At 44.0% G+C, this 27,231-nt stretch overlaps 1 protein-coding gene across 1 annotated transcript in view; it reads left to right on the forward strand.

The window, feature by feature from the left end:
- LOC311301047 (fatty-acid amide hydrolase 1-like) overlaps positions 1 to 27,231 on the forward strand; it is a 41,345-nt gene that overhangs the window by 10,000 nt on the left and 4,114 nt on the right. The window contains exons 3-14 of the mRNA XM_084425881.1: positions 410 to 550; positions 638 to 771; positions 3,896 to 4,102; positions 5,104 to 5,144; positions 5,218 to 5,342; positions 5,434 to 5,559; positions 15,023 to 15,120; positions 15,268 to 15,367; positions 15,480 to 15,523; positions 16,012 to 16,051; positions 23,024 to 23,132; positions 24,620 to 24,765. Of these exons, the coding sequence (XP_084282007.1) occupies positions 410 to 550; positions 638 to 771; positions 3,896 to 4,102; positions 5,104 to 5,144; positions 5,218 to 5,342; positions 5,434 to 5,559; positions 15,023 to 15,120; positions 15,268 to 15,367; positions 15,480 to 15,523; positions 16,012 to 16,051; positions 23,024 to 23,132; positions 24,620 to 24,765 (1,311 nt within the window). The remainder of the gene's footprint in view (positions 1 to 409; positions 551 to 637; positions 772 to 3,895; positions 4,103 to 5,103; positions 5,145 to 5,217; positions 5,343 to 5,433; positions 5,560 to 15,022; positions 15,121 to 15,267; positions 15,368 to 15,479; positions 15,524 to 16,011; positions 16,052 to 23,023; positions 23,133 to 24,619; positions 24,766 to 27,231) is intronic.

The raw sequence follows: 27,231 nt of genomic DNA on the forward strand, positions 1-27,231 counted from the left end.
TTATTCATTCACAAAGAAAATTGGTGTCCTTAAAGGTTGGATTTTTCCTAATTTTTTAAATTAAGGCATTAAGTTCAGTTTCCAAAAGATGATTTTTTATTCCTCTTTTTAGTCAACTTTAGTATGGGTGTCTAAACTTATGCATAGCACTGTATATATATATATATATATATATATATATATATATATATATATATATATATATATATATATATATAATAAAGAAAATATATATTTTTGTATTATTATTATATATATTTTTTTACTTTGGGATGATAGAAAAAAGTGCAGAAAAGCAGCAGAAAAACTAATGCAAACATTAAGCAATTTTCAGTGCTTATTGTTGAGATCTGTTTGAATGAAACCACTTGTTATCACAAACTGAGATGTGTAATGTCACACTTCAAAGGCTCTGGAAGTGAACAAGAATCTGAACTGCAGCACTGAGATCTTAATGGAGTCTGTGGAGCAACTGACAGAAATCAACACTCAGAAGAAAGGTCTTCTGTATGGAGTGCCGATCAGCATCAAGGACAACGTTGGATATAAGGTCAATATAAGAGAACAGAAGATTACGAAGGTGAAGACAGGTGACTTCCTGTTTGTGGTGTACGTAACTTCCTGTTTGCGTGTGCAGGGTCATGATTCTTCATGTGGTGTTGTGGGTAAGTTGGATCAGCCTGCGGACAAGGACAGTGTGGTGGTTACAGTGCTAAAGAAACAGGGCGCCATCCCGTTCATCAAGACCAACATACCACAAGGCCTTCTCAGGTGAGTAAACACTGCACATCATTCCTGTGGGAAAAACCTGCTGATATCAGATGATTTGCAGAGCAAGACGAGCCATGGGAATGAATCTTAAGCCAATGAGAGAGTATGAAGAGACCGTGCAGTTAGCAACTCTTTTACTGGAGCTTAGTCAATAAAGTTAATATGTATTTTTCTGAGATTATTAATGACAGTAAGCAACTTTATCCTCCAGTTGTTAATGTGAAAACTTATTTTCATTACAATAAAAAAAAAAAAAATTACTTAAATTGTAAAGTACAGTTGTAAGTTTAAAATATCAGTGTTTGTTGGACTGAATTTAATTTAGCTCTTTTTAATACAATAAAAATAAAAATTTGGGGAGAAATGTGCATGTTACACATATAATAATAATGCTCCTAAAGATGAGGGTTTATTTTCATTGTTTAATATTTTCTTAATGAAGGTAATGTAATTTTTATTTTCATTTTGCAGTGACCTTTCTTCATGAAATTGAACTTTTCACCTCGTAAAGCAATTTATTTTGTACTTTTTTCTATAGAATAGAGACATGCAAGCCCTCTGTTCAGCCTTTTTCTTTTTTTCTTCTTCTTTTTTTTTAAATATATGTCTAATATACTAGTACTTAATTTCTCTCCTGCAGACCTCAGTATTCATAACAGAGAATTCACAAAAGAGCTCTTCAAATGACAGGTCTTATTAGCATCTGTTAAAATGATGGTATTATGGGCTGCTATTATATGGGAAATGTGTGATATGTAAGGCTTAACTTATGCTGAACCATGATTTTCAAGATAAGACCTTTGTACTGAAAAACAAATGGTTGCACAAATGGTACAAGTGGTTTAACTTCAGTCATAAACATCTGGGGCTCCACAATCATTAAACATTTTAAGAGAGTTGAAATTTGACAAGTCAAGTTTCAGGAGTCAGCTAGAGTAGTACAGAAACTAGAGCAGAAGTGAGAATGTGTCTTCAGTTGTCTCTTGAAGGTTGTGATGGTCTCAGGAAATCAGGTAGAGGCTGAAAGCTCGTTCTACCACAGAGGAACTGAGAGAGTGAAGGTTCTGGAAAGCGATTTTGTACCTTTGTATCCACTGAGACTTTTTCGATTAGTTCAGTTGTAGGGATACGATATTATTGCGATACTCCAAGACATAAGGTAAAAGGTTAAAAAAAAATTAACTGTTGATTAAAATGCTAAATTTGGTTATACAGTATATTGGGGGTGGAAATTAATAGGCTTGGACTTGGTGCTGATAACCCAATGCACAGGACAGTAGTGACACCAGAATACAAATATTCATGATTCTGAAGCTGAAAAAACAGAATTATTTTAGACGAATATGCTTGCACTCTGTCACTGACTAGATATCAAAAATAATACTTTTTTACTGGTAACATACGACATTTGGCATTATCAGGTGTTACGCAACTGCTCAGAGACAAGACGTTGAGATCCAAATGCAGATTTATTAGGGTTAATCCAGACACGTAATCCAAGAAACAGGCAATGGTCGAAACACAGGTAAGCAGTCCAAACGAACAAACAAACAAACCAGGAAACACAGGCAGAGGTCAGAGGCAGGAGAATAATCCGAGGCACAGGCAGGGGATCCAGGAACCGGGAAATGGGAAACCATGAAGAAACGCTCAGGAGTGCAATGTAACAACATACAAAACTTCGCAGAGAGTGAATGAGTGAACAGGGTACAAATAGGCTAGGGAGACTAACAGGGTGATGAGACACAGGTGAATGCAATCAGTGAAGATGAGTCCAGGCAGTGAATTATGGGAAATGTAGTGCGTGGCTGATCGTGACATCAGGACCCTCACATGATCCTCCATTGCATTATTATACATTATATGCAACATTATATATAGTAGTTTAATGTAGTACTGACACTAAAACTCGGTAAACTTGAATTTTTAGCGCAATTTTCCACCGGACAAAATTGCGATTGTTAACTCATGATTTCTGTTCTGTCTGTGCGCACCAATCTTGCACTTCTATCTACTCCTCAACCAGACCACCTAGAGACTTCGGGTTTTCGGCATTATGTTAAGGAAGGTCTAATCTCGGGAACGCACAAAAAAAATCCAGGAAAAGATTTTGGATTTCCTGGAAATTCCAGAAAAAAATCTGTTTTTTGCAAATTTCTCGGCAACCATAATAGCTATCGAGTTGAAACAAATTGCAATCGATAGCTTCTAAAATTTACAATAATATTAGAAAAAAATAATTGATCAAAAATCTTTCCTTTATGCTTCAAAAATTAATTAAAACTTTATATGAAGGGAAATAAGAAAAATATTGCCTTTTCACCTATAAAACTATTGTTCCACAGAAATACGTAAGGAAGGTATTCACAAGAGTCATGAGCACAATTAATTCCACTGAATTACGGCAAGAAATCAATGAAGGTATCGATCAAGATTTGGAGAAGGAGCAAGAATATATGAGAAAACGACAAGAGGTTGTTGCAAAATAAATGGAATAACGTTCAGCAAAGCGACAAAAGATGGCGACATCCACACCAACGGCTTCCTCATCAGGCGTATCTGATTTCTACGATGACTCGTGGCTTTCAGAGGATGTTTTGGCAAATATCTCGAAAGCAGAAGAAGAGTTTACAAAGTCACAAGCCAATAGTCAAGCAGAAAAGAAGGAAGAATCTGAAGAGGACAAAGCAGAAAAGGAAGCTGATACAGAGAAAATCGAGGATATTGAGTGAACACAAGATGTAAAAAATAATGAGATAATAAAAAAAATGATGTTCAACTAGTCAAGTGATTGTGCCTTTTTTATTATCCATTGCTGATTTGATTTCAGAAAGTTCATTTGAATTTCAAGAGAAAGTTATATTCTCGAGCAACTTATTTTCTCTTTCATTTACTATCTCTTAGTGTTGTGATCCCATGACGTGAGAAAATTGCGCTAAAACACTCACTGAGTTTTTATTACTTGTTTTTCTCACATAGTAATTTTCATTTTGGGTGAACTATACACAATACTTATTGTCACTATCCACGATACATATTGTTGCATTTTTGTATTGCAATATATTGTGACACGATATATTGTTATGTAACCAACCCAACCCCTCTGTATTTGTATGTACTGTAGTTATGACTGCAGTAACCCCATTTATGGGCAAGCCTTGAACCCTTGCAACCTCAAGAAGACGCCTGGCGGTTCATCTGGAGGAGAGGGAGCTCTGATCGGAGGAGGCGGATCTATCCTGGGCTTTGGCACTGATATTGGAGGGAGCATTCGTATCCCATCAGCCTTCTGTGGGATTTGTGGATTTAAGCCCACATCGAAGAGGCTAAGGTTCGTATGTGTCTTTGGTCACATTTGTGTGAGGAGACTGTATATGGTGAGGAAAAGTTTCATTTTCCAAAGCAAAGGGTTCACAGCAGTTCTTGCTACAGTAAATGTGTAACAAAGCTTTTAAAGATTCTGTCAGACAAATAAGTGTTTTATAAAATGCCTTGTGCCACCTCAAGGTAAATTAATGTATGGTGAGATTTTGCTATATTTAAACAGTAACAGGGTTAACGTTTCATGATGTTGAGCCATTACCTTGTGCTCAAGGTCAAGACACTACAAGGTGTTAATATAAATATAATTTAATGCCCATATTGCCATATTGTTTACTATAGAAAATCAAGGTAACGGAGTTGATCATTTAAGAGACAAATCTAACAACATTTGAAAAAACATGTTAACACATTTACAGCGTACAGGTGTCACTTCATAGTGATGATGATGTCATAATTTCTTTTGTGTAAATTATGATTATGATTAAGAACACAATCTCATAATCAAGAGTATGATTATGGTCATTAAGGGATAGTTATAATGTCAACAGGGTGGATGCAGAACATAGGAAACCAACTTTAAGTATTTTGAATAATGCATTATATCTATTAATATCTTTAAAAAAATACAAAAAGAAAGAAAAAATACTAGAATTTGCTTGCATAAGTTTTTTTCATAATTAAAATGAGCATATTTACTAATATAAAAATGGGAATTTGGTAACACAGGGCTAAATGCCTATAATAACATGTCTGTAAATAAAAACGTTTATATGTTAATGAGGGACACAAAAGTCACAGTAAATGTGCTCAATTTCTGTAAATATTGTCATGATGCACAAACATTTCTTTATTCATAGTATAATTTCTTATTTCTTTCTTTTGATTTTAGATTTACATTTTGTTTTGTGAGATTCACCTGTAGCTCTTTTGTTGAGATGTTGTGCATATAATCTACTTGTTTTTTCTTGTTCTTTGATTTGCTTTATTTTTTATATCATCCTTGTTTAGTGGTCAAGAAATCAGTTCTTGTGTCAAAGGCCAGAAGTCAGGTAAGATCAGGTTTGCTGGTCTAGTTTTGAACTGTAAATAAATATAAGACATAATCTATGTGCTGGATTACAGTGTTGTCCTCTATTGGCCCTTTGGCAAGAGACGTCGAGAGCGTGGCTCTGTTTATGCGGGCACTGCTTTGCCAAGACATGTTCACATTGGATCCCACTGTTCCTCCTATACCATTCAACCAAAAGGTCCTGTATAAATATAGCACATCAAATGCTTGTTTATGGGTCAATTATAGGTGAAATACAGAATCTATGATACTTTCCTCTTATGAAACAGGTGTATGAGAGCTCAGAGCCCCTGAGGATTGGTTATTATGAGAACGATGGTTTCCAGCAGCCGTCTCCAAGCATGGCCAGGGCCTTCAGGGAGACTAAAGCCCTGCTGGAGAGAGCGGGTCACACGGTACACAACTACACTACATTAATAGTTCTTATATTAGCCATCGGCAGTTTGTTGGCAAGCAAAGGATATGCCCTTTTCAAACTATACGCTGATTTCACGCAGCCGCCATTTTGAAATCGAAAGTGAGGCTCCGGTGGGAAAAACCCCGGAAGTAAAGATAAACTACAATGCCTTTGGACTACCAACGTGAAGCTGCTGCCGCGATTTACACTTTTGGATGTTAATATCCAATATAGGATATGTATATAGTTCATTCCTGCTTCTTTTTTTACTTTCTGAATTATATAAAAAAAATATTTTATTTCTAAATGAATTTCACTGTATATAGTCTAAAGTATGAAAGAAATGTATGTACAGTTTTAGAATTGACACAACATCATTAAACACAACAATACGCCATCGCATTCACGACTCTCCTATGATTAAAGGCGACACTTCCGGTTTTCTTCCCACCGGAGCCTCGCTTTCGATTTCAAAATAACGGCTGCGTGAAATCAGCGTATTAACACACAAATAGTTATGTATTTGTAAAATACAGATGACCCATTATTTATTGGACAAAGACTGTGAGTCTGAATGGCTTTTAAGATCAAAAAAAATTATAATAAAAATAATAATTCAGACTCAAATATACATGTAACGCAGACTCAGATGAGCTTGGGTTGAGATCCTTGTGCAGCTTTATTAGTGAAGACAATAGAATCAAACAGTCAAGGGTCGGCAACCAGCAAAAGACATCAACGTGGGCCGGACAATAATCGTAGTCGGACAGGACAGGCAGCAAACCATCAGGAACAGAGAGTGACAGCAAACAGAGGAAGGTCAACAAGCAGTCATAAACAGATTAACAGTCCGCGCGTCATAACACAGAAATGATAAACTGGGAAAATAAATGCTCAGAAATGCCCACTAAGGCAAAACAAGACTTCGCACAGATAATAGAAATTAATTAAAAAACATTCATTCGATTAATCGAAGCAATATTCGTCCGATTATTTTATTATCAAAATAATCGTTAGTTGCCGCCCCAGTGGACCCAATACATCTGACGTTTAAACCATAGACTGTAAAAAAATATGGACGTAGTGTTCGTGACGTCACCCGTTGGTTTCTGAAGAGCATTTTTGAAGCCCAAAGTGGGCGGAGCCGGCCGACGCCATCTTGGTAGCGCATCGCTCCAGTATAACCGAAAATGGACAAAGACTGCCTCTTTGTGCATTTTCGGCTGCCAAGATGGCGTCGGCCGGCCGTTTATATATCCGCTCCGGCGCAGTGGAGGTGACGTGTAAGAAAGCCTGTCCTAGGAACTAATGTTTTGTTTATTGTTTCCTACACGTTCCTATATTAGCGACGCACCCCGGTAAAAGATGACGGTGAATCATTGTTTATGCTGGTGGTTTCGTTCTGTGTAAATGCGTTCATGCAATAACTGTAAGTGCACATATATATCTATACCTTATCAGTATGTGACGTGCATGTGATTAGTAATTTCTTATGTTTATATTGCTTGTATTTGACCATTTATTTCGGCCGTAATCTGCCGAACTAATCTGATGAGTCATCACCAGACACGTTAGCGTTTTTCTCCGACAGCGCGAGTTGTTTACAGTTGTGTACTACCGTATTTTGTTTACTTCCTTGTGATTAATATTGGCATTTAACTGGAATATATTTTTTGTTTGTTTATTTTCTGAGTGGAATTAATGCAAGGAGACATGTATATTCAACGAATATTATTGTAAATTATTTCTCTTTATTTCTTTCTGTAGACCATATACAAGCACAGATGCATAACCCAGATGCATATACAAGATAAATAAACGCCTTATTATCAAGAATCTCTTCTCCACTCCTGATTCTCTGACCGGAATCTGATCCATATTTGGCCGCCTCAACCAGCTAACTTTCAATTGTAGTGGTACTTCGCTACATTATTATGGTCCTTCGAGCCGGATTGAGTGCAAGATCAAACCAGTATGGATTCAGCAGAAAGTGACACATTAGAGACAATGGACAGACCTCGCCGCAGGACTAATCTGCCTTCTCACCTGGACGATTATGAGGTTGGCTATCGACCCGCTGAGGACCCTCCTCCTAAAGCTTCTTCCCACTGTCCCAGTCAACCAAGAAGCAGCTCGAGGAAAACGTCTCGTAGTGGCGTGAGCTCTCATTCCAGGTCAAGTAGGCGCTCTATTACCTCCACTGGCGTTTATCTTCCACCAGAACTCTCTAGTGTCCAGACTGCTATGTTGGAGGAGAAGATTAAACAGAGGCAGTTAGAAAGTCTCCGCCAGCAGGTCGTGGAGGACTCACTGGCCGATGTGGAATATCAGCGGCTACAGGCACAAGCTAAACAGGCCCAGCGTGTTCAAGAGGAAGCTCTCACAGCTAAGGAGGCCTTATCCAAGCATCTAGATAGACAGCGTAAGCTGCAACAAGCAGAGACTGAGTTTGAGGTGGCGAAGCTCGTATCCTCCATGCTTATTAAGGACTCTGGTCAAACAACTCCTGTGCCTCCAGGCTCACAGGACAGCCTTTCACCTCCACTTCAGTTTGTACATATTAGTCCAGCCTTAAGTCCATCTCATCAATCACCCTCTCTCCAGCAGCCCTCTGCTCAGTCACCAGCTGTGACCTCAACCATACAAATTTGTTCAGCAGAACAGATTATTCCTGATGACTCGTGGGTGGCTCAGCTATCAGTTAGACCACCCGAATCCGGGAGTGCACCACACGCAGTGCTCAACATGTTACCACAAGCTGTCTCCTCACCCGTCTCCAATGTATCTCAGACAACCCCTATAACTGCACCAGCTCGTACTGTGTTGTCGACATCGAATATGGTACCCCAACCACAATCAAGAGCCACAGTCATGTCCACTGCTGCACACCTCTTGAGTACAAGCACGCCAGCAGTGTCACATCAACCTACAACAGCAACACTGCCCCCATCTACAATGCCATACGCTGTGCTGCAGACAGCTATCCCTCCTGTGACAACGCGCACACGTCCGCTGCAGCCTCCAGTTACCAGCTATCAGGTTCCATCTGTGCCACCTCCTGGCCCTAGCCGTGCTCAACCACCTTCATTCTTGCCCTTTCAGCATGATGGTCATTCAGCATACCCTGGTACAGAGCTACTGTTTGCATCAGCCTATGGCATCCCACAACCCAAGTTGCCGGTGTTCGAAAGTGGTAATGAGAGTGACTTCGCCTTATTAAAGTTAGCACTGGACAACTTGTTGAGCAATCACAGCCATCTCAGTGAGCAGTACAAGTATCATGTCTTGCTTAGCCATTTGAAACTTCCCAGTGCTCAGCAGCTGGCTAAAGCCTATATGTACCATCCGCGTCCTTATTCAGCTGCACTGCAGGCTCTCCAAGACAAGTATGGCCAGCCAAGACAGCTCGTCCAGTCAGAGCTGGGTGCTATCATGAGTACTCCACCACTGAGAATGGGTGATGCTAACGCTTTTGACTCTTTTGCATTATCCGTTCAATCATTGGTGGGCATGCTGAGGACACTTGAGGGCCAGAACGGTTACGAGCTCATGTGTGGTTCTCACGTGGATCGTCTGCTAAGTAAATTACCATCTGCTTATCGTGATGGGTTTGTCGAATACTGTCTAAGTAGGGGTATTCTCCAGATGGGTACTGACAAGACCTATACACTTCCTGATTTGGCCACTTGGCTGGAGATCAAGTCTCAAGCGAAACGCATCTCCAGCCGAGCTGCAGCTTTGTTCCAGAGTGACTCGCCCAAGTCCTATGTTAAGACTACGACGTTCACTCGTCCCAGAGAGCGACCTACACCAGTTCTTCTGGCCAATGAGAGTGGAATAAGGCCCCCTCAATCTGCTGACCCGAAACCCAGTTCAAAACCAAAGCCATATTGTCCCCATTGTGACAACAGGGACCATTACCTCAACTATTGTGACCAATTCAAGAAGTTAACAACTTCTCAAATTGTCACTTGGATTAAGGAGGGAAAACGCTGCTGGAGATGTGGTCGTTCACATGCAGTAGAGGCCTGTAACCTCAAACGTCCTTGTAAGGTCTGTAAAGAGTTACATCTCACAATTCTACATGACTCAATTAATGACACCTCCAGGGCTGTACTCATGGTAACTCTGCCACCTACCAGGATCTACCTTGACAGACCTAACCGTTCTCCAAAGGTCATGTTGAAAGTGGTCAAAGTCCTTCTCCACAATGGTCGACACACTATGGAAACCCATGCAGTCCTCGACGACGGATCAGAGAGAACAATAGTGCTCCAGCCAGTGCTACAGCAGCTCAAGTTAACCGGCACTCCGGAATTGCTTCCCCTACAGACGATTCAGCAGTCTCACACTGAACTTGACGGATCATCGATATCCTTTGAGATCTCTTCAGTATCCAAGCCCATGAAAAAGTTCACTATACGTAATGCATTTACTGCGACTGGTCTGTGTCTAGCGGAGCACACCTACCCAGTGTCTGCTCTGCAGAATGCCTATCGACACCTGAAGGATCTGCCGCTGCCTCCTGTGGACAGGGTAAAGCCATTGCTCCTTATAGGGTCAGATAATCCCCACCTCCTGACACCAATCCAGCCCATACGCAAAGGCCCAATTGGGGGACCCATTGCTGTTAGCACACAACTCGGATGGTCTCTACAGGGCCCGATGAGTCCAATGCAACCATCAAGAGGGAATCAGCAGTGTCTTCACATCATGACAGTTCCAACCCGTGATGATCTCATCCATCATGTGGAAAGGCTTTGGCAGGTTGATACTCTCCCTTATAACGAGAAAATGATCACCAGGTCCAAGCAGGATCGAGAGGCTTACGCCCTGCTGCAAAATGCCACAATCCGGGTCAACGTGGATGGTGTTCAACGTTACGCTACACCATTGCTGAGACGAACGTCAATGAGTCTACTCCATGTAGCAACCGAGACTGTGCTTCCCAGTTTGCGCAGCACTGAGCGCAGGCTGGTACGGGATCCTGAGAGGGCTAAAGCTTACTGCAATGAGATCCAGAAGTTGGAGGCGGCTGGTTATGTGGCTAAGATCACTCTGGAAGAAGCCAACAAAAGTGAAGAGTCTTGGTACATCCCGCACCATATGGTGCATCACAACAGTAAAGACAGGATAGTCTTTAACTGTTCCTTTAAACATCAGGGACAATCCTTGAACGATCAGCTGCTGCCTGGGCCGACTTTGGGACCTTCCTTACTGGGTGTCCTCCTGAGATTCCGCCAGCACACGGTTGCCATCAGTGGGGACATCAAAGGTATGTTCCATCAGGTACGCTTGCTGCCTAGGGACAGGTCAGTGCTGCGGTTCCTTTGGAGGGACATGCGTCGAGACGTGGAACCTGATATATATGAATGGCAGGTACTTCCGTTTGGCACTACCTGCAGCCCATGTTGTGCTATTTATGCCCTCCAAAATCACGCCCAAGGACACAAAGATGACATGGCTGACCTAGTTAACATAGTAGAACATTCCTTTTACGTTGACAACTGCCTTCACAGCACACCAACTGCAAACGAAGCAAAAGAAATTGTGGATGGACTGCGCCAGCTGCTCGCCGATGGAGGCTTTGAGATAAGGCAATGGGCAAGTAATGTACCATCTGTGATCCAACACCTTCCCACAGATGCCAAGTCCGCTAATAGCGAGCGCTGGTTGGCACAAAACAGCACTGACCTCCAAGAACCCACTCTTGGGCTACGGTGGAACTGTATCAATGACACCTTGGGGTATAACTTACGCTCTACGGAGACCGCTGCTCCTACCATGAGGAATATGTATAGGACATTGGCAAGTCAATACGACCCTTTGGGGTTCATCATCCCATTCACCACCAGGGCCAAGGTTCTCGTCCAAGACCTTTGGAAGAATAACCTCGGTTGGGACGACCCCATTGAACCTCTGCATTTGAGAGAACAGTGGCTTGCCTGGGTAGGAGAACTACCGACTCTCCTTCAGTTGCAGTTCCCTCGTACATACACCTCTGCCTTCAATGACAACAGTTCTGTCATCCGAGAACTTCATGTCTTCAGTGACGCATCGGAAAGAGCTTATGGCTCGGTTGCATACTTGCGTACCACAGACAGTCAAGGACAAGTCACTGTAACTTTTGTCTTGGCCAGGTCTAGAGCAGCACCGAGGAAATGTCTGTCCATGCCTCATTTGGAGCTGAGTGCAGCGCTGACTGGTGCCCAGTTGGCCAAGGTGATCCAAACAGAGTTGACCATTCCTATTCACAAGGTTACTTTCTGGTCTGACTCCACCACTGTGTTATACTGGCTGACATCGGAGTCTTGCCGCTACAAGGTGTTTGTCGGAACGCGTGTAGCAGAAATACAGACACTCACCGATATGGCTGAATGGAGGTATGTTGAGTCGGTTAACAACCCTGCTGACCACATCACACGAGGTCTTACACTAACCGAGTTGACAGGTCCTCATAAGTGGAGCTCAGGTCCATCCTTCCTGAACCAGTCAGTTGATCAGTGGCCATCCACACCTAAAATTGGAAAAGAGCCAGATTCCAGCGAGTTGAAGAAGGCTGCCTTTATTGGCACTGTTTCCGCGCCTAATAGTTCCCTTCCTGATCCAAGCCAGTTCCACACATGGCAAGAGCTTGTCCAGGCTACTGTTAGATCCCTGCATGGGGCGGCTGGCACAGATAATGACACTCTTGTCGGGGCTTCTGATTATATTGAAGCAGAGAGGCTCCTCCTGGCACAGGCCCAAAGTGATTCATTCCCAATTGAAGTCAGGGCTTTAAAGGCTAGACAGTCAGTTCCATCTGACAGCCGTTTGAGCTCTCTTGCCCCCGAATATGATGGGCACACTGGTCTCATTAGAGTGGGTGGAAGGCTACGTCGTGCAGGTGACCTTGACCTGGATACTATACATCCAATTGTGTTAGATCCTGGCCATCCCATCACCAAGCTGCTAATCAAGGAGACCGATCAGCGACTTCTTCACCCTGGCTCGGAAAGGGTCCTAGCTGAACTGCGTCGTCAGTACTGGGTACTTAGAGGCCGAGAAGCAATTCGTAAACAGCAACGCAACTGTCAAGACTGTCAGCGGTGGCGTGCTAAGCCTCAAACCCCACGATTGGCTGATCTACCGCCCTGCAGGCTGAACCTGTATAAGCCACCTTTCCATTCTACAGGTGTAGACTGCTTCGGCCCATTTGCAGTCAAAGTTGGTCGCCGCCAAGAGAAACGATGGGGGATTATCTACAAGTGTATGACGACAAGGTGTGTGCACCTGGATCTATTAGAGCATTTGGACACTGACGCATTCCTGCTCTCTCTGCGTCGATTCATAGCACGAAGAGGCAAGCCCATGGAACTGCTTTGTGATAATGGCACTAATTTCGTCGGAGGTAATCGAGAACTACAAGAGACCTTCACTGCCATGTCTCCAAAGCTCCAGGAGCTGCTGGCTGGGCAGAAAATCCGGTTCCGCCATAATCCACCAAGTGCTCCTCACTTCGGGGGAACCTGGGAGCGTGAGGTCAAATCAGTCAAGACAGCGCTGCGGGTAATCCTGCGAGAGCAGTCAGTCCCAGAACCAGTACTACAAACCCTTCTAGTGGAAGTTGAAAGCATCTTAAATGCCAAGCCGCTCGGCTATGTATCCTCAGATGTCGCAGATTTGGATCCAGTGACACCGAACTTGCTTCTTATGGGTCGCCGTGATGCCTCTCTACCTCAGGTCCTGTACGACTCTAACAACTTGCTAGGAAGACGGAGATGGCGACACAGTCAGGTGCTGGCTGACTGTTTCTGGACTGCCTTCATTCGCCATTACCTCCCAAGCTTACAAGGTCGTCACAAGTGGAGGACGGATGGCAAAGAACTGACAGTGGGTCAAGTAGTGCTTATTGTCGATCCCCAACTTCCACGGGCGCTCTGGCCCGTCGGCACTGTGATGGAGACCCTGGCTGGGGCTGATGGTAGAATCCGTATCGCCAAAGTCAAGGTTAAAGAGAAAACCTACACCCGTCCAGTTGTCCGACTGATACCACTTCCTCATCTTGAGGATTATGACACGGACACTGCAGACAGACTTTCCTAGAGTGTTTAATTATCTTGACAGATAATTGGGGCGGCTGTGTAAGAAAGCCTGTCCTAGGAACTAATGTTTTGTTTATTGTTTCCTACACGTTCCTATATTAGCGACGCACCCCGGTAAAAGATGACGGTGAATCATTGTTTATGCTGGTGGTTTCGTTCTGTGTAAATGCGTTCATGCAATAACTGTAAGTGCACATATATATCTATACCTTATCAGTATGTGACGTGCATGTGATTAGTAATTTCTTATGTTTATATTGCTTGTATTTGACCATTTATTTCGGCCGTAATCTGCCGAACTAATCTGATGAGTCATCACCAGACACGTTAGAGTTTTTCTCCGACAGCGCGAGTTGTTTACAGTTGTGTACTACCGTATTTTGTTTACTTCCTTGTGATTAATATTGGCATTTAACTGGAATATATTTTTTGTTTGTTTATTTTCTGAGTGGAATTAATGCAAGGAGACATGTATATTCAACGAATATTAATGTAAATTATTTCTCTTTATTTCTTTCTGTAGACCATATACAAGCACAGATGCATAACCCAGATGCATATACAAGATAAATAAACGCCTTATTATCAAGAATCTCTTCTCCACTCCTGATTCTCTGACCGGAATCTGATCCATATTTGGCCGCCTCAACCAGCTAACTTTCAATTGTAGTGGTACTTCGCTAGAGGTGACGTATTTCCGCTATTGAGTGGAGCTCCACTCGACTCGTAAGTCTGCAGCCAGACCCTATTGGCTAATCCCGCCTCTTTGTCCATTTTCAGTTATACTGGAGTGATGCGCTGCCAAGATGGCGTCAGCCAGCTCCGCCCACTTTGGGCTTTAAAAATGCTCTTCAGAAACCAACGGGTGACGTCACGAACACTACGTCCATATTTTTTACAGTCTATGGTTTAAACCTCAAATGTATTGGGTCCACTGGGGCGGCAACTAACGATTATTTTTAACGATTAGCTGAGGTAACAGACAGCAGACAAATGGCTAGTGACAGCAGCGGTAATACACCTGTCACTCAAGTGGCCACGCCCTTAATTATGCAGAACTTTAAGGCTTAATATAATTTAACGGATGAGTTATAAAAAAAATATCCACCCCCCTCACAGTTGTATTACACAGCTATAAATATATTTTTTTCTGCTGTAAAGTTGGGCATATTAACATGGGGGGGGGTCTATGGGATTGACCCTCTCTCTAGTGGCCAGTCGATGAATTTTAACAGTTTAAGTCACTTTCGTGTTGGATTCAAGAGAGAGACCGGAAAGGTTGCCGCTTGGTTTAAACACTATACATTATACAGAACGTGTGATAAGTTGAGATCTGCAGATTTGAAAAGCAGGTCTGATGTGTTGTTCACATTTCAGCTGGTTCCTTTCCCACCTCTACGGCTCTATGAAGTCTTCTTTGAGTTTGCTTTTAAAGGGATCCTGGCTGATGGAGGCAGAACGCTCTACAGTCATCTGTACGTCTGGTATCAGCACATTCACACGTCATGATTGATATCCATTAGAACTATTCCAGTGTTTCTGGCCTCATTAAAGACGCTGTAGTCACCTCTGATTCATAGTAATCACACATTATGTTTGTATTCATATGTGTGTGATTTCAGGAAGTCAGGCCCCATTGATCCGTGTATCCGGGATCAGGCCGCCCTGTTGCGGATCCCAGGCTTCATAAAGAAGTTACTCTCTGTTGTTCTGAAGCCTGTTGTGAGTTCTGTAAATGTTGTTTCTGTTTCTCAAGCAATCTGTTTTACTCAAGCTAATATGTTTTATAACTCTATATGTATAATAACTCTTATGTTTGGATTACTTTCTCCAGTATCCGCGGTTGTCTGCAAGCCTGAAAGCAAGTGTTGGAGTTGGGTAAGCTACACATTTTTTTTGTTAATATTAATTTGCATAATGAATATAATTATGCTGATAAATCTTGTGTTCTTGAGTGTAATTTAAGTTACGATTAAACAGTAAAGACAGTAAAGACCTCTACATTATTACAAACTGTGAATTTTTTTTTTTTTTTACTTCCTATGCATTAAAGAATCCTGACAAAAATCTATCATGTTTTCTATGATAATCTGATGCAGCACAACTGTTTTCAACATTGATAATAATCATAAATGTTTCTTGGGCAGCAAATCATCATAGTAGAATGATTTCTGAAGGATCATGTGACACTGAAGACTGGAGTAATGATGCTGAAAATTCTGCTTTGATCACAGGAATAAATTACATTTTAACATATATTCACGTAGGAAACAGGCATTTTAAATTGTAATAATATTTCACAATAGAACTGAGCAGAATTGAAATGATACCATTCCTTTAAAAGCTTCTTTTTTTTTTTTTGCAAGGTCTGTAGCAGAATTATGGAGACGACATGTAAATATTGAGGTATTTTTATTATTTTGATTTTATTATTAATATTACGTGGTCTTCTACAACTTTCATCAACACCACTGAGATTGTAGAAATTATTATCACAGTGTAATAGAGGCCTACGGTTCTCTCTGGTCATTGCTGTAGCACATTAAATCACGTGAAGCATCACATTATGCACATTGTTTCTTCATTTTCATTCCTGGAGCCATTTATAATCCCTGCTAGGAAACATTTAAATGCCATCCTGACAAAAAAATAAAATATAAAAAGATTATTAGGCTATGTGTCCTCATTTCAGTGCATTATTGTGACCGGTGTTGGGGAAAGTTACTTTTAAAAGTAATACAATATTGTGTTACTCCCTATAAAATTAACTAATTCCATTAATTAGTTACTTTTGATAGACAGTAATGTGTTACGGTCAGGGTTTGAAATTAACTTTTTAACCCACCGGACAATGTGGCTACTAAATGTTTAAGTTACCGGCCATTCAGAACTTCTACTAGCCAAAAAGAAGAAGAAATTAACCAGATTAACTACATCACAGCTTTTATATATTTTCATACATTCATTTCTTATTAAAACAAAATCCTGTCATCCAGCAATCTCCTCCTTTCCTCATTTATTCTCATCTCTTTTTTTTTTCTTCTTTTTTTTTTTACCAAACGTGTTTTAGGTGGAGAAACATGTAGGATGATGTAAAGAACATGTAGGATGTTGGAAAATAGCTAACTTTATGTCTTTTGTTAACCAAATGTTTTTTAAATCTTCGCTATTGCTGCAATGCAAGTGAACAAGCACGCCGTTATGTGTTGCTTAGTGACGTCTGTGTTCAAGTATGCCAGAAATGCACAGATTCTGCGCAATACGCTGTATTTAATAGATCACGATGACTCACGGGTTGAGTATTTGCGCTAAATCCACGCAGTTCCCTATCAAGGCTACGGAACTTCGACATTACGGATGTCGTATATGGGAACTCCTCTCCTCCTTCACTTCCGCTGAAATCTTATAGGCTAACGCCAGCAGAGCTGGCCAATTGACGCAAAGTATGCAAATACTGAAACACCTTTGCAGTAATAATGCAAGTGCAGCGTCAATTCCCTTCAGAATCTCTCTCTTCACGCTCAAATCGTGTGCTAGAAAGCTGATACTAACCACTACAACTTTAAGGATTATTCGCCGTCGTCGAAGGTGCGCCGAAGATACTTCAACTGTCTTCTGCATCCGATGGCGACCTTCTGCAACTTATGCTCGGGCCCATGCTGAGTCAGCCCTCAAGGATGGTGGGTCCTGCGAGCACTGCGCGGATATGTCCCTAAGAGCTCTCAGGGCCAGGCGGGATGAAGCTCGCGCAGCAGCGGGGATCGGGCACACTGCCGCCGCCAAGCCGCTTGTGTGCCCCCCCAACCGCGGAGTCGAGGTTCGACCCCCGGTGAGTTTCCCTGACGCCACCTTTCACCCCCCTCGTGAAGTCGCTGACTTCGTGTCCTTCGGGGCGAGTGAGGAGGAGGACTCCATGTCTCTGTCTACCTCCGAGAACGACTGGGGCACGGAGCGGGCCGCACCGGAGCTGGCGGCCGCGGAGACCCCGGCTGACCTGCAGGACGAACTTTTTCGTATCCTCTCCAAGGCCGTCGAGGAACTGGACCTCTCTTGGAAAGCTCCGGATGAGCCATCCAAGAGAAAACTCGACGCGTGGTTCCTCCAGTCGAGCCGCCGTCAGGCCGCTTCGAAAAGGGGAACCCCGTTCTTTCCTGACGTGCACGAGCACGTGGTGAAGTCGTGGGTAGCCCACCAGGCTAACAAGGCCTACAGCGCGGCGGGAGAGGCGGTATCTGCGCTGCACGCCATGGCCGTTCTCCAAGTGCTGCAGGCAAAACTGCTGAAGTCTCTGGATAGCGCCGCCTCTATCGATGCTGACGCCATCCGGGATCTCCGTTCAGCCACGAACCTCGCGCTCCTGGCCACGAAGCGCTCGGCCCAGGCGATAGGCCGTTCGATGGGGTTTTTGGTGGTCCTCCACAGACACCTGTGGCTCACCCTTTCGGACGTGCAGGAGGCTGACAGGAAGACGCTGCTGAATGCACCGATCTCCCCAGCAGGCCTGTTCGGAGACTCCGTTGAAAAGGTCACCGAGCGATACTCCAAGACCCAGAAGAAGGCTAAGGCTATGAGTCATGTGATCCCTCGCAGGGCGCCGCCGCTGCCACCGCAGCCTCGCTCGCGCTCGTCTTCCGCCTCGGGCTGCCAACCTCAGGCTGCCGCCAGAAGGCAGTCAGCACCCCACCCGGAGCCGGATGCTCATAGAGGCCGAGTCGGCCAATGGCAGGGAGCGGGTAAGAAGAGGACGGCTCAGAGGAGCCCACGCAGGAAGGCCGCCGCGTCCCCAGCGAGGCCAAAGCAGTCGTCCTGATCGCCCGGGCAAGAGGGGAAGAGAGCGCCAGGCTGGTCCCGTTCCAAAGCGCCGCGCTCTACAGCACTTAGTCCCTCAGCATTCCACGAGCGACATGTGCAATTGTGTTGTGAATGTTGTTTCTTGTTCACTGTGTTCAATAAAGCATACTACCACTTCACAAACATAGCTTTTTTCCCCTCTTGCACCGCACACTGTGTTACCCGCCCTGCCCGCGAGCAGTGGAGAGTCACGGTCTGTAGCCATAAAGGCACCTCGTGGGCGCGAGGTGTCCATTCCCAGCCCATTCCAGGCATTTCACCGTGGGTGTTAAATGTGATTCGGCACGGGTACACACTTCAGTTCAAACGCAGACCACCCCGCTTCCGCGGCGTAATCCAGTCATTAACTTTGCCCCAAAACGCTCATGTGCTAAGGCAGGAAGTGTGCAACTTGCTCGAGAAGAAGGCGATAGAACCGGTCTCCCCGAGCGAGTGGGAGAGCGGGTTCTACAGCCGCTACTTTGTAGTGCCGAAGAAGGGTGGAGGTCTCCGCCCCATACTGGATCTGAGACCTGTCAACAGAGCACTTCACAAGCGCGCCTTCAGGATGACTACTCTGAAGCAAATCCTGGCGCAAATTCGCCCCGGGGATTGGTTTGCTTCAGTGGATTTAAAGGACGCGTTCATAACCAGATTGTAAAGGTTCGATTGATTCCTGAGGTTCGCATTCGAGAATTCGGTGTACCAATACACGGTGCTTCCGTTTGGACTAGCCCTCGCTCCCCGAACGTTTTCAAAAATTGTGGACGCGGCTCTTTCACCCCTCAGGTCGAGCGGGATGCGCATCTTGAACTATCTGGATGACTGGCTGGTTCTCGCACAGTCGAAAGAGACGCTGGTCAGCCATGTGGAAGCCCTACTGCGACACCTAGAAATGCTAGGTTTGAGGGTGAACGTTCAAAAAAGCGTGCTCACACCGAGCCAGACTACCACGTTCCTGGGAGTACACCTGGATTCGGTGGGAATGAGAGCGCGCCTCTCTCCCGAGCGGAGGCCCTGAGTTCTTCTCTCTGTCCCTTCAGACCTGGCAGGCTCGTCCCGCTGAAGGAGTTTCAGAGGGTATTGGGACGGATGGCAGCGACTTCTTCAGTGTGTCTTCTTCAGAATTAAAAGCGGTTTCTCTAGCCCTCGGCCTTCCGGTCTCAGCTGGAACGGCGGCATGTGTTGATTCGGACAAACAACACATCCGTGGTCTCGTACATAAATCGCCAAGGCGGAGTGCATTCCAGAGCCCTATTCAAGCAGGCAGAATCTCTTCTGCTGCTGAATCTCTTCTGCTCTTCTGCTCTTCCGCGGACTGGTTTTTCCTCTCGGTGAGAGCGGCTCACATCCCCGGTGTTCTGAACCGCGGGGCGGACATGCTCTCGAGGAGCGGGATTCCCCAAGGGGAATGGAGGCTTCATCCCGGGACGGTTCAGCTGATATGGAAGCGTTTCGGCAGAGCGGAGGTCGACCTCTTTGCAACGAGCGAGAACACGCATTGTCGGATGTTCTTCTCACTGTCCCGTTCCCACCGGGAGGGGGACGCGCTGACCGCGCAATGGCCGAAAGTTTGCCATGGTGTTGTGCAAAATCAGGGAGGAGAAGGCGACGGTGACTCTGGTAGCCCCGAACTGGCCGAACCAGTCATGGTTTGCGGACTTAGTGGAGTTACTGGCAGGGCGCTCATGGGAGATTCCGCTCAGGAAGGACCTACTGTCTCAGGCGAGCGGATCGATCTGGCATCCCAGCCCCGGACTGTGGAGCCTTCATGTGTGGCCGTTGCAGGGTCGTTGAGTGGGCTGGATGCGCTACACTCACGAGCCTTGAGAACCATCGAGGAAGCGCGAGCCCCAGCTACCAGGCGTTTGTATGCCCTGAAGTGGGGAGTTTTCTCGAAATGGTGTCAGGATGCCGGCATCGACCCAGAGAGTTGTTCTGTGTCGGATATTCTGAAGGGAAGGGAGCCTACCATCCACTCTGAAGGTATATGTGGCCGCTATCGCCGCGTTTCACCCCTCTGTTGATGGGCAGTCTATCGGTAGACATGCGTTGGTGACACGGTTCCTTAAGGGAGCTAGGAGAATATGCCCTGCACGACCGCCTTCGGTGCCGCCGTGGGATTTGGCTTTGGTCTTGGAGGCTTTGTCACGACCGCCCTTCGAGCCCTTAGCTTCGATCGCCATTAAGGAGCTATCGATAAAAACGGCTCTGCTTCTCGCTTCGGCGAAGCGGGTTGGGGATTTACAGGCTTTCTCGGTAAGTGAAGATTGTATTCGCTTTGGACCGGGAAACTGTAATGTGACTCTCAGACCAAGACCGGGTTATGTCCCTAAGTCGCTCAATACCCCGTTCAGGGCGCAGATTGTTTCTCTGCCTGCACTGTCCGCTGAGCCATCAACCTCTCAGGGTTCGGATGCTCAGAGTGCTGTTTGCCCAGTCAGAGAACTATATACATAGAAAAGCAAAAAAACGAAAATAAGTAATTATTTATACATTTATTTCCTTATTTATGTATATATTTATTTTTTTCCATATTTATTTATTCTTTTATTTATTTATACATTTATTTATTTCTTCATTTATTTCTTCCTACATTTCTTCCTGCGTAGGGTAATGAGGAGGGCGTGGTTTACCTCAGACATAGCAATCGAGCTCAGAGTAAGCGAAGGCGAATGGTTGAGGCCACAGTGACACCCTGTGGCGAAATACAATAAGTATAGCTCACTGACGTTGATACGGTCTGTGACTGCGAGGTATATGGTCAAAATCCTAAATCTTACTATACTGCCAGTTAGTGTAGCGGGTTGATTCACATTTGAATGCGAATCCGCACTCGAGTGCTTTCGGTGAGTGATTGCATTGCATAGCATTTAGGGAGCTGCTCTGCGCTTTGCTCATGAGTTGTTCTATGTGCTATTATGTTATGTTTTTAACTGTGCCACCGCTATGCGTTGGCCTTTTCTTACTGTTGTTGTTGCCCTGTTGCTCGACAGTGCTAACTTCCCCCGGTCTGCTCGGGATATGCAAATTCGGGCAGTGTTTTGTGAGCTTGTGATTGGTCCTTGTGGACCTATCAGAGGTTAGAGATTCGCTATTGGTCAATCTCGGCCTATCAGATGCTCGCATGCTGGGGGGGCGGTGTTGGTATTGGGATCTGTTGTCAGTGGTCTGTTATGCTGCCACGGCGGGATTCTATACATCCGTAATGTCGAAGTTCCGTAGGCTTGATAGGGAACGTCTCCGGTTACTTTCGTAACCTCGGAAAGGCAAGGAACGAGACATTACGCTCGCCGCCGTGTTCGCTTGATTCAAGCGATTGTTCGATTCTGAAGGGAATTGACGCTGCACTTGCATTATTACTGCAACGGTGTTTCAGTATTTGCATATTTTGCGTCAATTGGACAGCTCTGCTGGCGTTAGCCTATAAGATTTCAGCGGAAGTGAAGGAGGAGAGGAGTTCCCATATACGACATCCGTAATGTCTGGTTCCTTGGCTTTCAAGGAACCAAGGTTACGAAAGTAACCGGAGACGATTTGGCTTACACGAACTTCCCCAGCAAAGTGCAAATTGGCTAGTGATTTGACAGCGTGACCCGCCAAAGTTAATTTCAAACCCTGGTTACGTTACTTTTTCTCACCTGGGCTGGGTTTGCTGTTTTTTTATAAAAAAAAAGAAAAGAAAAATCTATTCTTGGCAAATGTAAAAGACCTTTCACACCAAAAGTGATTAAGCCTCAGGCTGAAGGAAATGCAAATTCACGTCTGTACAGCAGCTCAAACAAACCTTTCAGCTGTACTGCGATTCTGGACCCGGAAGAAGAAGAAAGTTCAACTCTTACTTCAGCATTAAAAACAAAAAAGAAACGCATATGATGTTTATGACGGAATACCACAATATTTAAAGGTGTTTAGCAGTGATATTTCTATTTACAGCGAAGTAAGCTAATTGCCTGCACAGTGCACAGAATATGATGCCATTATAATATAACAATATAATATGTAATGATAAAGTTTACAATGGCTTCATAAATTAATTAAAAACATAAAAAAGCAAAACACCTGATGCACATTTCTTTGTTCTTCATTTTCTAGAAGTAGAGTTTAAGAACCTTGCTGTATTTTTGTGTAATTAATTAAGAGAAAATACACCGCCATCTTACTCCGACGAAAGTGACTTGAACGCACATACCGTCGTGAACACGACTTCCCACCTCATAAATACGAACTTCCCAGGAGGACTTGAACGCACCATAATCCCGGGGACAGGAGAGCTGTCAGTCAATACATGGGAAAACAAAGAAACCTGTTACTTATTTGAAAAAGTAACTTAGATATTTTGTTGTAAAATTAAAAGTAATTCGTTACTTGAAAAAAGTAATCCGATTACATAACTCGCGTTACTTGTAATTCGTTACCCCCAACAGTGACAGTGCCTCCCTGCAGATGAGCAAATTAATTTTCCTGGCACATACTGTGTATCAAAAGTGATTCTTATTCTGACATGATTGTTTGTATTTTGAGGTTTTTCGTTTTTCTCATCTGTAGGAATACACTGATGAGGTGATAGCAGAGTGGAGGAGACTGAATGTGGACGTTTTGTTGTGCCCTATGCTTGGACCAGCTTTCAATTTACATTACAGCGGCCGTATCACCAGTACTTACCTCACATTTACATTACTATTACATTATCTTTGTGCCTGTAAACCTGGGGTCGGCAACCTTTTTGTCATGTCACATTTAATTTGTGGTGTTAATCACTGTGCCACATCCCATGTCTCATTGCTTTTAGCTTTCAATTCCCTTATTATGTAAGGGATAATGTAGAGCGACGCGAACCTCCTCTTCGCGTCAGGTTCCTGATCAGCCTGTCAGGGTTGTATTCGCTAACAACCGCCTCGCTCTACATTATCCCGCTTATTACATGGCTACCCAAGTAAATCAATAATTTGACACAAAATATTGATTTAAAAAGGAGTTTATTGATTTAAAAACGATTGTATTGCTTCCGCTAAAGAAAATAGTCCGTTCCGTCTCTACGGTTAGAATCCTGCATCCATAGCAACGCTCTGTTTTTCATGGCAATGGTGTGTTATACTTCCCAGCGGTCTGATATCAAGAAATAACAGACCGCATTCTACATTGGAATTCAACCAAGCCATGTAATAATACTAGTTAATTTAATTGTGACTAGCAAAAATGTGTTTCCTGTTTCATGATTTACTTAAAGTCAGCCTGAAACAAGTTTTGATAGACTTTTCTTCCCTATTGTGTCGTATACCCGAGTGAAACGGCTTCTGGAACAAGAACAAATGTGGGCGGGCTTGATTTTGTCCGTGAGGAATTGATTGGATGGTTGTGGTTTGCTATTGGTGGATCTCATGTGAGTGACAGGTTGCCCCGCCCTCATCCTCAGAGAGGAGAAGAGATCCTGCAAGAGGAAGGGAAAGTTATTTTGGTTAAAGTCCCCCTGTAGTCAATCATTTTATCCCTTAAAACTCATCTTTGATCACCAAAATGAATTTAAAGTTTTTTTCCTTGAAAAAAAATTCTTCATGCCTTAAAATAGCTTGAATGTAACTCTACACCCTTGCCTCAGTAAGTATACGCTGTTCTATGAATATGCAAATGAGCCCCGCCTCCACTCACTCACAGCAGCTCAGAGATCCACTCGTTGATGATCACTCGTTGATCTGATTGGTTACAAGGTAGTGACGTCAGAAACACCAGCGATTTCTAACCGTGTTTTTGAGACTGTCTTTGGTTCACTGCAGTTTTAAGGAGAAAATACTCAGCAATGGTGTTGACTTATGAATGTGCACATGGCTTGTCTTAAAGCATATTAAAAACACCACATAGACACATAAACAACATTAAAAGCTTGATTTTCACCTAATTATGTGCACAGATATATAATTTATAACAAATACTGCAATATTCCATTAGAAATAAGAATGGTCAATTTTGATTTCATGGTGACTTTAACAAAAAGGCTGATGTAGATTGTGATCCAATGTCTGTTTGATATTATGCAGTAGGTGTCTGCGGTTTAAAGTTACTTATTAATTCGACAGTCATGATTTCAGCATTACATAAGGCCTTCAACAGTCACCTAGATGCAGTCATTTTTCTCCACTCCTGAAGGTGCTCTCAGCTACACATCCCTGTACAACCTGCTGAACTTCCCAGCCGGGACCGTGACCGTGTCTACAGTGACGGAAGAGGACGAGGCACAGCTCAGTCAGTATACGGGTGTCTATGGAGACGTGTGGGACAAACTCTTCGTTGAGGTAGGTTTTCACAGTGCAAGACCACTGAAGTTAAGTTGCGTTAAATCCATAGGCTGTTTTTGTCAACCTTAAAGTGTTGTGATAAATTGTGAGTTGTATGCCTGACAACCACAAGGCGGCAGTATAGTCACGATTACAAAGACAGAATCAGGACTGGGATCAGTACTTTTATAAAACAGACATGTGATATATGTAAAGCTCTACTTAACTCCAGTAACCAATAGGAAAGCCATATATGGGACTATTTGGACTGTGAATATTTTGGTGCCCTTATATGGAGAATTTATTTTTTATGTCTAATTTCAATACAGAAAATAAGCCCATTTTTAAAAAACTATTACCCCCAGTATCCCAAATATATGTTGAGAGTGTTTTTTTGTTTTTCTTACTAACTCTTATACACTCCATTATTTCAACCTTGTCACAGTATGTTTGGGATTCATTTAATTTGAATAAGTTAATTTGATAACTCTGGTAGTTTTACGTTAGTTTTGGTATGCTTTGAAATATATCACACATTATAACATGGGGAAATAATATTAATAATTAATTTAAAATGTTTGCAGGTTGAATGGTCAATGTAGAAACGACCTTAGTGAACAAATGTAATTGCAGCAACCACATTATTTATTGTCAACAATAATTTGTGCCATGAAACATTTTTGTGAAATTTGTGATGTGATTTTTTTATTATTATTTTTTTTTATATATATATATATATTTTATATATATATATATATATCTCGTCACTTAACCCCGCCCCCTTGTTCTCCTCGTTAGTCATTATTGTTTCATCTGTGTCACCTGCTGTCATTATCAGTTTCTCCCTATTTAATCCCCTTGTGTTTGCTGTCCTGTGTTGGTTCATTATCATATTTAGTGAAACCTTGTTAGTCTTCTGTCAAGAGTATTGTCTAGAGAAAGTTCTGATTCTGTATTTGCTGTTTGTTTATCGTCTAGTTATCTGTCAAGTCATAGTTTAGTTTTGTCACTCTTTGTCCTGTCTATGTTTTGTTTTCCCTTTTTGTCTACAATAAACGTTGTTCTATTGCAGGGGTTCTCAATCCTGGTCCTCGAGGGCCACTTTCCTGCAGAGTTTAGCTCCAACACTAATCAAACACACCTGAACCAGCTAATTAAGCTCTTCAGGTTTACTAGAGAGCTAAAGGCAGGTGAGTTTGATCAAGGTTGGAGCTAAACTCTGCAGGAAAGTGGCCCTCGAGGACCAGGATTGAGAACCCCTGTTCTATTGCATACGGTCTGCATTTTGGTTCATCTCCTCCACACCTCATAACAGAATGAACCGGCCATCTAAGAACCCAGCAGACAGTATGTCTTTTCCCGCTATACTACAGTCGACTGACCAGGAACTATGGTGGCAGTCGGCTATCGCCGACAGTATGAATGGCAAGCTTCCATTCCCTCCCCAGGGTGAGTTGACCCTGAGGAGGTAAGCCCAGGTCGTGGAGGAGAGGAGGTTTTTCTTGCCGGAGATCCTGTTCAATCGCTACCTCATCGCGGGTCTCAATGTCCCCCCTCCTCTGGCTGAACAGGAGAGATTGATCCGCTGCCCGTTCCGCGATATGGTGGACTGTTTGTCTCGGAAGGAGCTGCAGGGTCCCACCATGTCTTCACCACCTGCCACACTACCAGTGATTCCTGAGGGTCGTATGTTAGCCGTCGCAACGCTTGGGGACCAGGCTTGTTCCACCACGACTCCTGAGACACCATCCGTATCCATCAGTCTTCGCGGAAAACGTGGAAGACGCCTGTCATGGGAGTCGGCGTCGGAGTCGTCCTCCACAGAATCTTCCTTGCCTGCGGTGGGCTCCCCAGTTCCAGCAACGGCCCCCGCTGCGCCCCCATTACCGGTCACAAGTCCGGCTACGGTCTCTGCTCCGCGACCCAGGAAAAAGGGAGCCTCTTGTCCTCCGTCTCTGTCTTCCCCTGGCTCCGTGTTGACCTCCCAACCCCCCGCAGCTGCAGAGAGCGCAGATCCCAAGCCAGCTGCAGAAGCAGTCCTGCAATCGGTTTCAGCTCGTAAGAGGATGCCTGTTGTCGTTGCCGCCGAGACTCTAGCTGACTATCTTACTAGTCTTGTCAAGATCCTTGAAGTGACTGTCAAACCTGTCATGTCTTCTAGTCCCGAGCCCACTGCGTCAGCAAGCGCTGTTCCCGAGTCTACGGCTGAGAGCGCTGTTCCAGAGTCAACGGCGGTTACCGAATCGGAGATGAGGAGCGTAGGTTCTGAGTCTGCTTTGGGCAGCACTGGTTCTGAAGCTGCTTCTGAGAGCCCAGTTCCTGTTCCTGCTCCACAGCCGCCTGCTATGACCCCCTGTCATGTGCCCTGTTCCATTACCTGCTGTTCCCCCGGTCAGGATTCCTGTTTTGCCGCCTTCTGTATCCTCTGTGCCGGTTTCTGTTGCTGCACCCACTTCTGCAGTACCCCCGTGTGTTTCCCCGGCC

The sequence above is a fragment of the Rutilus rutilus genome, assembly GCF_951802725.1.
Source record: "Rutilus rutilus genome assembly, chromosome: 12".
Lineage (NCBI taxonomy): Eukaryota > Metazoa > Chordata > Actinopteri > Cypriniformes > Leuciscidae > Rutilus > Rutilus rutilus.